Genomic DNA, 11,727 nt, shown 5'->3' on the forward strand with positions numbered 1-11,727 from the left:
CGAAAATGTTTATCGTGCAACTAGCTCTAGTACTATAGCCCTTGTTCGCCACAGCCTGTGGCTTGTTACTTGTGGCTTGTCACCTGTGGCTTGACGCCTGTGTTGTCACCTGTGTTTGTCACCTGTGGCTTGTCACCTGTGGCTTGTCACCTGTGGCTTGTCACCTGTGGCTTGTCGCCTGTGGCTTGTCGCCTGTGGCAAACAAGGGCTATAGTACTAGACTCTAGAGCTATCGTGCAACTTAACGTTAAACGTGATCGATTTAAAGTTTGCATAGATCAACTTTGTTCAATTTGAATGACGAGTCAAAGCTGTTTAATTTTGAATCTGCATCGGTTAATATGCGACCCCGACTGCCGTTTCCGATCAGTATCGTAGAGGTCGAACCGTTTAGTTCCAGTGTATATTTTGCACCGTGGCATGACTGTGTCTGGCATCTCTGTCGTCTGGTGGCGTATATTTGTTGTTATACCGGTATACGTGTTGGAACAGCATTGCAGCGAATTCCAGGAACCATTTTCCAGGGAATATCTCTCGCAATTCTGTTGCTTGTTACTTGACATTGCTGCCACCAGGTGGCACTGACGTCGGGTGTCATCGATGATCTTACTGCATGGTGTGTTTGCGTGTTTTTCCATTTATTTACTAGATAAGAGGAATGCTGTAGACCAATTGATGTATACGGGATTAAAAGGGGTTGAAAACTTTCTGGCAAGAACGGCAAACCCAGAAGGTAGGGTTGGGTTCTTTGCAAAACCAGGATTGCAAGAAAAAACGTGAAAAATCATCGGTGTTGCATGCTGTGCAACCTTTGGTGCTTTGCTGAATGCCAGAGTGTTTCCATAACTCTTAACAGTTTTGAAGATTGCAAGTCTATGCATTGTAGGCTGCCATGCTTCTCAGTCTCTTCTTCTATCTCCCTCCCTCCGTCCCCTCCCTCCGTCTCCTCCCTCCCTCCCTCCCTCCTTTCCTTCCATCCCTCCTTCCCTATCGCCCTCTCTCTTGTTCTTTCTATCTCTCTTGCTTGTTCTATTTTGCTCTCACTCTCGTTCGAAAATTTCACATTTAAACAAGAATTGAATTTGATGTCTGTATGTAAAAACTGATTAAAAGTAGAAAATTAAAGATGATTTCGAAAGAAACAAATGTTCTAGATGAAATAAAAGCTTCTAATGAACGCCAAGCTGTACGAGATATCATCAGCCATACGCCTCTCTCACGCTTGCTGACAAACAACAACGACGTGTTGCTACCGCTCGCTAACCTACGTTCTCTTGTTCCCGGCAGAGTTCTCGATGACGCTCGAGTCGGACGCGGCGCCACGGCAACCGGCATCGTCGTCGACGACGATGGTGCCAAAGCCGCAGCTGCCGATCATATCGCAGTCGGCGCCGGCGTCGGCCACGTCGTCCCCGAAGAGGGAGCCACGTAAGGAGGTGGCAGGGGGCGCTGGCAGCAGGCGGCGGTCGAGCTCGGCGACGCCCATCACGATCCGCACGCTGCCGACGACGATCGTCTACGACATGAAGTATGGCCGCCGCGTGTGACCCTTGATCTTGTGCTGCAGAACTAGTGTTAATGATCTCCTGCTTTAAACCCTGTGATCCAGACCTCGTGCTGCAGACCTAGTGTTAATGATCTCCTGCTTTAAACCCTGTGATCCAGACCTCGTGCTGCAGACCTAGTGTTAATGATCTCCTGCTTTAAACCTAGTGACGCGAAACCAATCCGTGCTACAGACCTAGTGTTAAATGCATCCCTGCCCTTCGAAACTCTGTGATCGCAGAACCCATTGTGCTGGCAAGACCTAGTGTTCCATCCGGATCCTCCTGCCTTTAAACCTGTGATCCAACTTCTGCTGCAGACCTACGTGTTAATGATCTCCGCCTTGCTTTAAACCCTGTGATCCACGAACCTCGTGCTACCAGGAGACCTAATTGTTAATCGATCCCCTTTCACTGCTTTAAACCACTGTGATCCAGAACCTTGTGCTGGCAAGACCTAACGGTGATTCATGATCTGCTCTGCTTTAAACCCTGTTGATCCAGACCTTCGTGCTACAAGACGCTAGTGTTAATGGATCTTTCGCTGCTTTAAACCCTGTGATCCGATATATTGTGCTACACGCTAGTGCTTAGATGATCTCCCTGCTCACAACTCTGTCAGATCCAGACCATTGTGTCCATCAGACCTAGTTGTTTAACTGATCTCCGGCCTGGCTTTAAACCGGCTGTGATCCAGACCTCGTCGCTAGCAAGAACCTAGTGTGTAACGGATCTCCTGCTTAACCCTGTCGATCCAGAACCTCTGTGGCTACAGACGCTACGTGTTAAGGATGTCTGATCGCGTTACTGACCCGCTGTGATTCAAGACCCTTGTGGTCTGGCAAGAGCAGGCCTGTGTTAATGAGCTTGGGTTAATTTAACTTGTAGTTACAATATAGCGTCGGTGTTAATCGCAGCTCGTCCGTTGAAAATTACTCTGTGTTAATCTGAGCTCGGTGTACTAATTAGCTTATGATTAATGGAGGACTTGTGTTATTGATCTTGTTTCGGGCAGTCCCTTGTGGATCGGGCTAATGAAGTTGTTTATGCTCGGCGAGCTAATCTCTCGCCAGCAGCTGTTATGCTGCACCGACTCTTTTTACCAGACTCACGTACCGGTTTATTCGACATGGTGGCGATATTTAGAATTAGATTTGTTGAATGAAATGTGTACACATGTCCCAATGTCGCACTTGCAGTTTAAAATCTTGCCTCCTGCGCAGATCCGCATCAGCTGAGTACTTGTAAGCTTGGGCGAAACATTTTATCTTGCAAAGCTTCTAAACGGAGATAAACAGGGAAGTTAAACCAAATAATATCGTAGCAAGGCTTCCGAACGGAGATAAACAGGGAAGTTAAACCAAAACATTTTATCATCGTTGCAAGGCTTCCGAACGGAAATAAACAGGGAAGTTAAACCAAATATTTTGTAGCAAGGTCCTCGCAAAAAACGGAGATACGAGCAGGAAGTTAACACCAAAGACACTTTTATTGTAGCAAGGCCTCCAAACGGAGATAGACAGGGAAGTTAAACCAAACATTTTATCGTTGCAAGGCTTCCGAACGGAAATAAACAGGGAAGTTAACCCTAACAACAACTACCAATCGTGTGATTGTTTGTAAGATGCATGCATGTACGTTGATGCGTTGAGCACAAACCTTCGACACATCGATGGTTCGACTTTCTCTAACGTGCGCGCGCAAGTACGAGTAGGCTTCCAAACAGAGATAAACGGGGAAGTTAACCCTAACAACGACAAATCGTATGATCGTTTGTAAGCTCCAGGCATGTACGTTGAGGCGTTGATCTACAAACCTTCGAACCTTCTCAAACGCGCGCGTGCGTTTGTGTCGTCGTTGCAGGAACATACAGGCGATGAGGGACATTCTCCTTTATATAACTATACATATATAACTGTGATTGTTCATACGCTGCAGGCATGTACGTTGAGGTGTTGACGCATTGATGGTTCCACCTTCTCTAATGCTCGCATGTTTGTGGTCGTCGTTGCAGGAACATACAGGCAATGAGGGACATTCACCTTTATATAACTATACATATATAACTGTGATTGTTCATAACGCTGCAGGCATGTACGTTGAGGCGTTGACACATTGATGGTTCCACCTTCTCTAATGCTCGCATATTTGTGTCGTCGTTGCAGGAACACACAGGCAATGAGGGACATTCACCTTTATATAACTATACATATATAACTGTGATTGTTAATACGCTGCAGGCATGTACGTTGAGGTGTTGACGCATCGATGGTTCACTAACACTCGCATGTTTGTGGTCGTCATTGCAGGAACATACAGGGGATGAGAGACATTCGCACAGACATCGGGTATGCGCGCGCGTGGGTACGACTCGCCCTGGAGCGCAAGCTACTCTCCAACCACCTTAAAGAGCTGCTGTCTGACAGCGATCTGACTAGGTGAGGGTGAGAATGGGTTCTGTGCTGGCAGAGAGGGGAGCTGCTTGTAAAGGGAGCTAGTTCAAATGCTGCAAAATGGTTGTCGCGCGTCGGGATATATAATTATTATGTTTATTATTATATTAGTAATTATAGTAATATAATATATATTTTTTGGCCTGATGTTTTTTTTTATGAATTTTCTTGTATTATTTAACAAACTTCCTATGTTCTATGAATTTTGGGACTAAACAGCGTATACCTCTATGCAATGATGAGGACTAATGTTGATCAACTAATAGGCCAGTGTCATGGTAGTACGATAGATGTCCCAGTGAGGCAGAATTCATATATTAGACGTGACATGGCGTCTATGTCACACTAGATGTGGTGAATGGTGCTTGACCAGGTCAGGGGAAAGCAGGTCGTGCCATTGGACACTTTTGTCTTATGCCCTTTGCCCTTGAGTTGTCATTGTGCTTTCTGCTAAGCGGGGTGATTTATGCAGGAAATGTTGTCATTGCTCGTGCTGTAATTTTCTCATACTGTCACTGCTTTCACAGGAGCCTGTACAAGAGGTACGCGTTTCTGCGCTGTCCGGACGAGAAGGAGCAGTTCCTCTACCACCTCCTCTCGCTCAACGCAGTCGACTTCACCTGCTTCACAAACGGCTTCCCGAACGCGCGTGAGTGTCCTTCCCGCGTAGATCTCCACGTCAACTCCACGCGCAGCCGTCTGTCATGCATGTTGCCTACTAATATTAACTACCGATAATACTAGCTATATGGGGGTCTGTGCGTGACCATGCCAAGCATTTCCTGTGGCGAATTAACGTTTAGTCTAGTATTATTTCTCAGTTATTTCTCTAGTATCAATGACTATTCCTAGTAAAGCATGAAAAGGTCTGGTTGGGATTTACTGTTTCCCACTGAGTCTAAACCTAAAACCTAAATAACTTTGCACAATAAACAACGAATGTTCCATGAAGTCCAGGATAAATTGAGGCCATCACATGACGTTCGATATATCGACGTCATTTAGCGTCGTCCATATTTAACTTTTACATTGACATAGCATTTCTGGTGGCGAATTAACCCTGTTATTTCTTTAACCTTTTCTCGTAAAGCTATTAGTTGATTTAGAAATATCTGGTTGTGATTTACTGCTTCCGAGGGTCTAAACCTTTTCATTACTAGCTCATTTAAAATAACTTGCACAAAACAAAGTATATTACTAGAGGTCGTTACATGACGTTCTACATAGATGTTGTTTCGCGTCATCCATATTTAATATTGCAATGACATGTTGCGATCACGTCGTCGTGTTTTTTGTTTTTGCCATCCAGTGGTCACGTACAGGGTCGTGATATTTAACATTGCAATGACGTGTTTTTTTTTTTGCTGACCAGTGTCCACCTACAGGGTCGTGATATTTGCCGGGCGGAAGTTCAATGCGACGACGACGGCTAACCCGTACGTGTGCATGGGCGGCACGATCGGCCACACGGGGCCGATAAACATGCCGAAGGGCTGCGTAGAACATGTGTTTCAGGTGAGCCCAGGTGTTACAGCTCGTTATGCCGAGTTACAGCGTTACTATTATGTTACACCGTGTCACACTGTCCTTATTTGTGTCACACCGTCCCTATAGCTGTTGTTTACTATTTAACACTGTGTCACACTGTTTCTACTATTTTTCTCTGTGTTACACAATACCTGCTGTGTTACACAATCTCACACTCTGCCTACTGTGTTAACATGTGTTACACTGTGTTGATATAATGTCACACTGTGTCCCAGCATGTCACACAACATTACACACTGTTGCACTGTCTTACACCATGCAGCGCCACATTGTTATGTTGGTTATGCTGGTGGTCTAGTCTTCAGTTCTCTTCTTCTAGTTCCCCACTGCCCCTTTCTATATCATGGTTAGGGCCATGATATCTTTAGGTAAAATCTGTGGGGCACCATAGTAACGCGTAGTTATAGCGGAAGAGTAAATGCACTTTTTTCTGTTTTTTAGCACAAAAACCTGGGACTGCTGTCGACGTTACGACTTGGTCACGACAACTCCGGAATGTCACCCAAGTGGATGGTCGACAATGTGGTAGTGAGAAACGAAGTCACTGGCAAGATATACAAGTGCGTGCTGCTACCAACACTAGTCATTAATACTCGTTACTATTATTACTACTCGTTATTATTACTATTACTCGTATTATTACTAGTCGTTAGTATAACTAGCATAGCCGCTATTGTTCACAGGTAATGAGGCTACTGCCACTTGTAGTAGTATTGTATTGTTGTAGTTGTAGTACATACTTGTACTGCAACTTGTACTAGTATTGCAGTTGTTACTGCTGCTACAGATGCTGTTGCTACGGACGACATTAGTTAAACCTGTGTTAACGATCACTTCAATAGAATGGAATCCTGTCTGTAAAGGCCAGTTCTTTAGTCTACCTTGAGTAGCAGTTATACTGTGAAACCACCTCGGTAGAATGGTCACCTGTCTATAAAGGACACTTTTTGGAACTTCCCTTGGATGACTGTTATATAAAGGTTGGATTGCATTTAGTATCCCTGCCCGACGACGTTATTGTTTTTGTTGTTGTCGTCATTTAAATACAGCCGGTTTAAGTGAAGAAAGTGCTTCTTGGTAGTACAGTGTGTGTATCATTGCACTTACGCTTGGCGCGTGTGTGCGTGTGTGTGTGCAGGTTTCCGTGTGGTCGCTGGCTGGGGAGAGGGGTGGACGATGGGAGCACAGAGAGACTCCTCGTGGGAGAGGTCCTGCCAGCAAACACTGACATCGAAGGTAAGGCAATATATCAGCTGCAACTTAGGTTAGGCTATACGAGGACGAGAGAAACAATTTTATATTTTTTTTATTTAACAAAAATTATTTTAAAAAAAATTTCTTTTGCAAGAAGATAAGGAATTTTAGATTTTCCATCTTGGACTTTTTATCATTTTTTTCTAACTATCTTTTTTTAAATGTTTGTGATCTCAGAATTCGTTTTTAGACAAGTTATCCTTTGTTGTTGCCGGTAGCTTTGGCGTCACTGCACGACACCCAACATAGACCCACATGGCAGCTGAGAGTGAAAACTATATTATTCTTGTTTCTACAGACTTGGTGTGTTCGTGTAGGAGCCCCCCATCACGCTCCCAGTCACCCGCTTCCCCACGCAAGACTGCCGAACCCAGTAAGTGTAACAGCTCTCTCTCTCTATAATATATGATGATGTAATATGTTCACGTGTGCATACTCGTTGTCATAGGTACACATGTGCATGCTGTCATGATGTCATAGGTACGTGAGTGCATACTCGTCAGGGGCGTGTACAGGGGTGGGGTCCAGGGGGTCCGGACCCCCCCTCCTGCTCGTGCAGAAAACGCATCTGAGGGGGTCTAATTTCAAACTTTTGGGGGGGAGGGCCCCCCAGACCCCCCTTCGCGTGCTCGCAAGTTTGGGTTACGGTTAGACCCCACCTCTGCTACAAATCCTGTACACGCCCCTGCTCGTATGATGTCATAGGTAAATTCATGCAGCTTTTGATAGCTGTCGAGAAGTGCCTACAACTTTTAATGAGTTGTTGATGTTTGATGTTATGGAGAGAAGTGTGCCAGTTCTAATGACATCACAGGTTAATGAAGTGTGCCAGTTCTAATGACATCACAGGTTAATGAAGTGTGCCAGTTCTAATGACATCACAGGTTAATGAAGTGTGCCAGTTCTAATGACATCACAGGTTAATGCTTCTCGTGACGTTGTAGAGAGGTGTGAACTGTTTCTAATTACATGATCATATGCATGTGCAGCATTTGATTTCATCGTGTAGAAAGAGATGAGTGCTACTTGTGATGCTGGTGCACGTAAACATGAACAACTGCCAACTTTACAATATTGGGGTGTGGTTAGGACACTCATGTCTAATTGCCTTGCTTTTTTCATCTCAGGAGTTTTCTATGCTTTTTCTTTGCCAGGGATCACGATCCCTGAAATACAGGAGATGCTGGGAGATGCAGTCAATAACATTGTCAAGTACTACTATAAACCAGAAAAGGAGGTGAGTAGATATCATTGAATTAGGAATACATTATGTTTTCCGTGTGGTTTTAGTACTTATGTGCTCCGGCCCAACTGTTTACTCTGTGTTGCTCTGTGCAGTATATGTATGTATAGGTATATGTATATGCCCCATTCTATGACAGTATACTTTGTTAATCTGTGTGGTTTTAGCACACGTAGATTTATACCTGTGTGTGACTATATACTCTGTTTTAGCTGCGTGATTTCATCGCACATGTATGTATATATATATATTATATATATATGCATATATGCTTGCCTATATACTTTATTGCTTCTCTGCGTGGTTACAGCATGGCACACTGACCCTGCTCAGGGGCGGATCCAGAGCTGGGGCTAGACAGTATTTTTAGAGATTTTAAGGGCACATCCCCCAAAAAGGGCCCACTATAAGCGCTGTAAGGCGCGAAGCACGTGGCGGGGGGTCTGGGGGGCCTCCCCCGATAAAATTTCAAAATTTCAAGGGTCCCTGGGCATAAAAATGAGCACCATTTGAGCACACATTTAGTCAAGCAACAATAGCTAAAAACCATATGGAATTTTATTTCTGTTTCATTTTGCCTGCGCTTTGCATACCAGCAATTAATGCAGAATAATTCAAGCACTTCTTTTCTTTTTCAGATATCAAAGCTAGTTTTGTTACCATGTAAAATTTTAATACCTGTCAGTGAATCAGGAGAAAAAGAAAACAAATAACGAATATAGCCAAATTCCATCAAATTGTTTTCTGTATTTTTTGTATTTTTTGTAAATTTTGAAGGGCACTTTGAAATCTAGACCGTATTTCCCAATACGGCAAATACGGTCTGAATCCGCCCCTGCTGCTGCACGTGTATGTATGTACATACACTCCTGCGTGCCTGTATATACTCTGTGTTTCTCTGCGTACGTGATTTCATCACACATGTATGTGTACATACTCTGTGTTTCTCTGCGTGATTTCATCACACATGTATGTGTACATACTCTGTGTTTCTCTGCGTGATTTCATCACACATGTATGTGTACATACTCTGTGTTTCTCCACGTGAATTCATCACACATGTATGTGTACATACTCTGTGTTTCTCTACGTGATTTCATCACACATGTATGTGTGTTTCTGTGTGTGCTTGCAGCGCGGCACACTAACAGTGCTGCTGTGTGGGGAGCGAGGACTCGTACACTGCATGGAGCTGGTGTTCCTCTGCGGCTACCGCTCCGCACGCATTTTCCGCCAACACTTCTTCACCTGGGACTTCATAGGTACTATACTATTCCATACCTATACCTACCCCATACACCTATACCACTACATACATGGGGCCCGTCCTGCACGCTGCGGCCGCTACAGTCATGAGTAAACTACTAGTATGTTAAACTATTTCTCAGTGTCATTCACCCTCGACTCTTTATCACAAAATTTCATTCACCCGCAACTAAATTTCCTTATGGTTTTGGTTTCGTTTCATTCACCCCAAAATAATTTCATTCACCCTTGGGCGAACCATTCACGAGTTTGAGTAGCACTGCTGTATACTACATACGACATACAGAGGGCACGTCCTGCATGTTACTGTCGCTACGTTCATGAGCCATAGGGACTCTGCTGACAGATGCTACTGCCAGAGTGGGGTGCTGCAGGATTTTTCGTGCGTAGTTTCTCTGGCCAATAAGAAAATATTTACGAGTAATATTTAATTTAATTTATTTAAGAGAATAATGTTTTGCCTTGCTTTGTAGGAGACAGTTGTTTGTCATTATTTTTTTGTTCGTATTCATTTATTATCGTGTATTTATTGTAAGTATCACTTGTACGCGCGAGTGGCGAGTAGGTGTTTGATCGAAAGCATTTAGTGTCGTCACCACTTATTCTGATTTCGCCGCTTATTGCCTCCAATCATTGACTGCAGGAGGGGGAGGGCCCCTGTAATCAATATGCGAGCTATGTGAATGGTCGGCACTCGTCCGACATTCACTAGTCTGCGATGATGATCGATCGTAGTGGGCACCTCTCACTCTGCAGTGTCGTCATAGTGGCACTCGTAGATATGCGCGATATATATATATATATATATATATCAGGAGAGATTAATAGGGAAGGAGTTGTAGACGATCAATAAACGAGGGAAATTCCGTCATTACTAGCCTTAGAATACCTACGAATTACTACGCATAGATACCAACTTGAGCTCAAAATTCGGGTACACAGTACATTCGCCGTTAGCAATCAGTGCGAAAGCGTTTCCTCATAATCACCAGCAAGTCCGGAGATACGACTAAAAGGTACGACACGATTATACCATTCTTTGGACCACTCAATTCAAACGTATTGCCTGCCGAACTTGAAACAAAAGGCAGGCTAGTTTTTTTGTTTTTTTTTTTTTTTTACTACGCACTCTTGATTCACTTGCGAGGCGGTTGTGCTCGCTGGGAGATTGGACTGTCGACGCAACACCTGGAGATAGACCTTTGTTGACCGCAGGTAACAGATACTACTGGCATGACGGCATATCAGCTGGTATGCCCCACCAAACGCAGCCCAGCCCGATGACAGGCAAGCAGCTCCTGCCCAATCTTAGTGAGCGACACGCTCATCGCGAGATGAGCCAAGAGATGCGTTTAGTAGGCTGGCTTTTGTTTCAAGTTTATTGAAGTAACACTCACTTCCCTAATTATCATATCTGAATATATATAATATAGTAATATATATGGCGATGTAGAATAATATAGATATGCACTCGCCCAACATTCACTAGTCTGTACGATAATTGATTCGTAGAGAGCGCATGCTCACTGCGGGAAGTTTGTCAAATGTCGTGACGTTATGCGTGCGGCTGGGAATAGTCAGCACTCGTTCGACATTCAACATATATGGCGGATGCTATGATCTACTATCCACTGAGTCTATCGGATCAGTAGAGGGCACTCCTCACCTCCGACGGATATTTCATACGTTGCAGAGAAAGGTTGAATGGTTTCTTCGGCGAAGCTGCTTGAGGGAAGGAGTTTGGCGCGGGAGTCGGTTACTCCGCCGGTGAAACGAAGTGCGATGTAACTGCCACGTCGTGACGCGAATCAACTGGCGCGAGCGCCAGGCATCGGACAAGGACGCACAGATTGCAGCTGGTACTACATATCCGCTGCGTCGGCGGAGTAAGGTGTGACCACAGGCGCAGTCTGCTTGCACGGCTGGCCGCGCAGGTCAGAGGCGTGGTACGATGGTTTAGAGATAGTAGAGGGAGAGAGAAGAGAGAGAGAGAGGAGAGAGAGAGAGCAGAAGGAGAGAGAAGAGAAGAGAGAGAGAGAGAAGAGAGAGAGATGACGGCGAGAGAGAGCGAGAGCGAGAGCGGCGCGAAGAGCGGAAGAGCGAGACAGAGAGAGAAGAGAGAGAGAAGAGAGAGAGAGACACGAGAGAGAGAGAGTTAAGAGGGGAGAGAGAGAGAGAGGAGGAGGGAGGGAGGGAGGGAAGAGAGGGAATGAGAGGGACGAGAGAGAGAGGAGAGACGAGAGAGAGAGGAGAGAGAGAGAAGAGAGAGAGAGAGAGAGAGGAGAGAGAGAGAGAGAGGAGAGAGAGAGAGAGAGAGAGAGAAGAGAAGAGAGAGAAGAGAGAGAGAGAAGAGCAGAAGAGCAGAGAGAGATGAGAGAGGAGAGAGAGAGAGGAGAGAGAGAGAGCGAGGCGAGCGAAT

The 11,727-nt window shown here is 44.9% G+C and overlaps 1 protein-coding gene across 1 annotated transcript in view; it reads left to right on the forward strand.

The window, feature by feature from the left end:
- Window positions 1-11,727, forward strand: part of LOC106821299 (DENN domain-containing protein 5B-like) — a 55,748-nt gene that overhangs the window by 40,373 nt on the left and 3,648 nt on the right. Inside the window, 10 exon segments of the mRNA XM_014826051.1 lie at window positions 650-733; window positions 1,288-1,528; window positions 3,854-3,982; window positions 4,525-4,646; window positions 5,370-5,512; window positions 5,987-6,105; window positions 6,684-6,781; window positions 7,098-7,172; window positions 7,954-8,036; window positions 9,178-9,304. Of these exon segments, the coding sequence (XP_014681537.1) occupies window positions 650-733; window positions 1,288-1,528; window positions 3,854-3,982; window positions 4,525-4,646; window positions 5,370-5,512; window positions 5,987-6,105; window positions 6,684-6,781; window positions 7,098-7,172; window positions 7,954-8,036; window positions 9,178-9,304 (1,221 nt within the window).

The sequence above is a fragment of the Priapulus caudatus genome, unplaced genomic scaffold, assembly GCF_000485595.1.
Source record: "Priapulus caudatus unplaced genomic scaffold, Priapulus_caudatus-5.0.1 Scaffold68, whole genome shotgun sequence".
Classification (NCBI taxonomy): Eukaryota; Metazoa; Priapulida; class Priapulimorpha; order Priapulimorphida; family Priapulidae; genus Priapulus; species Priapulus caudatus.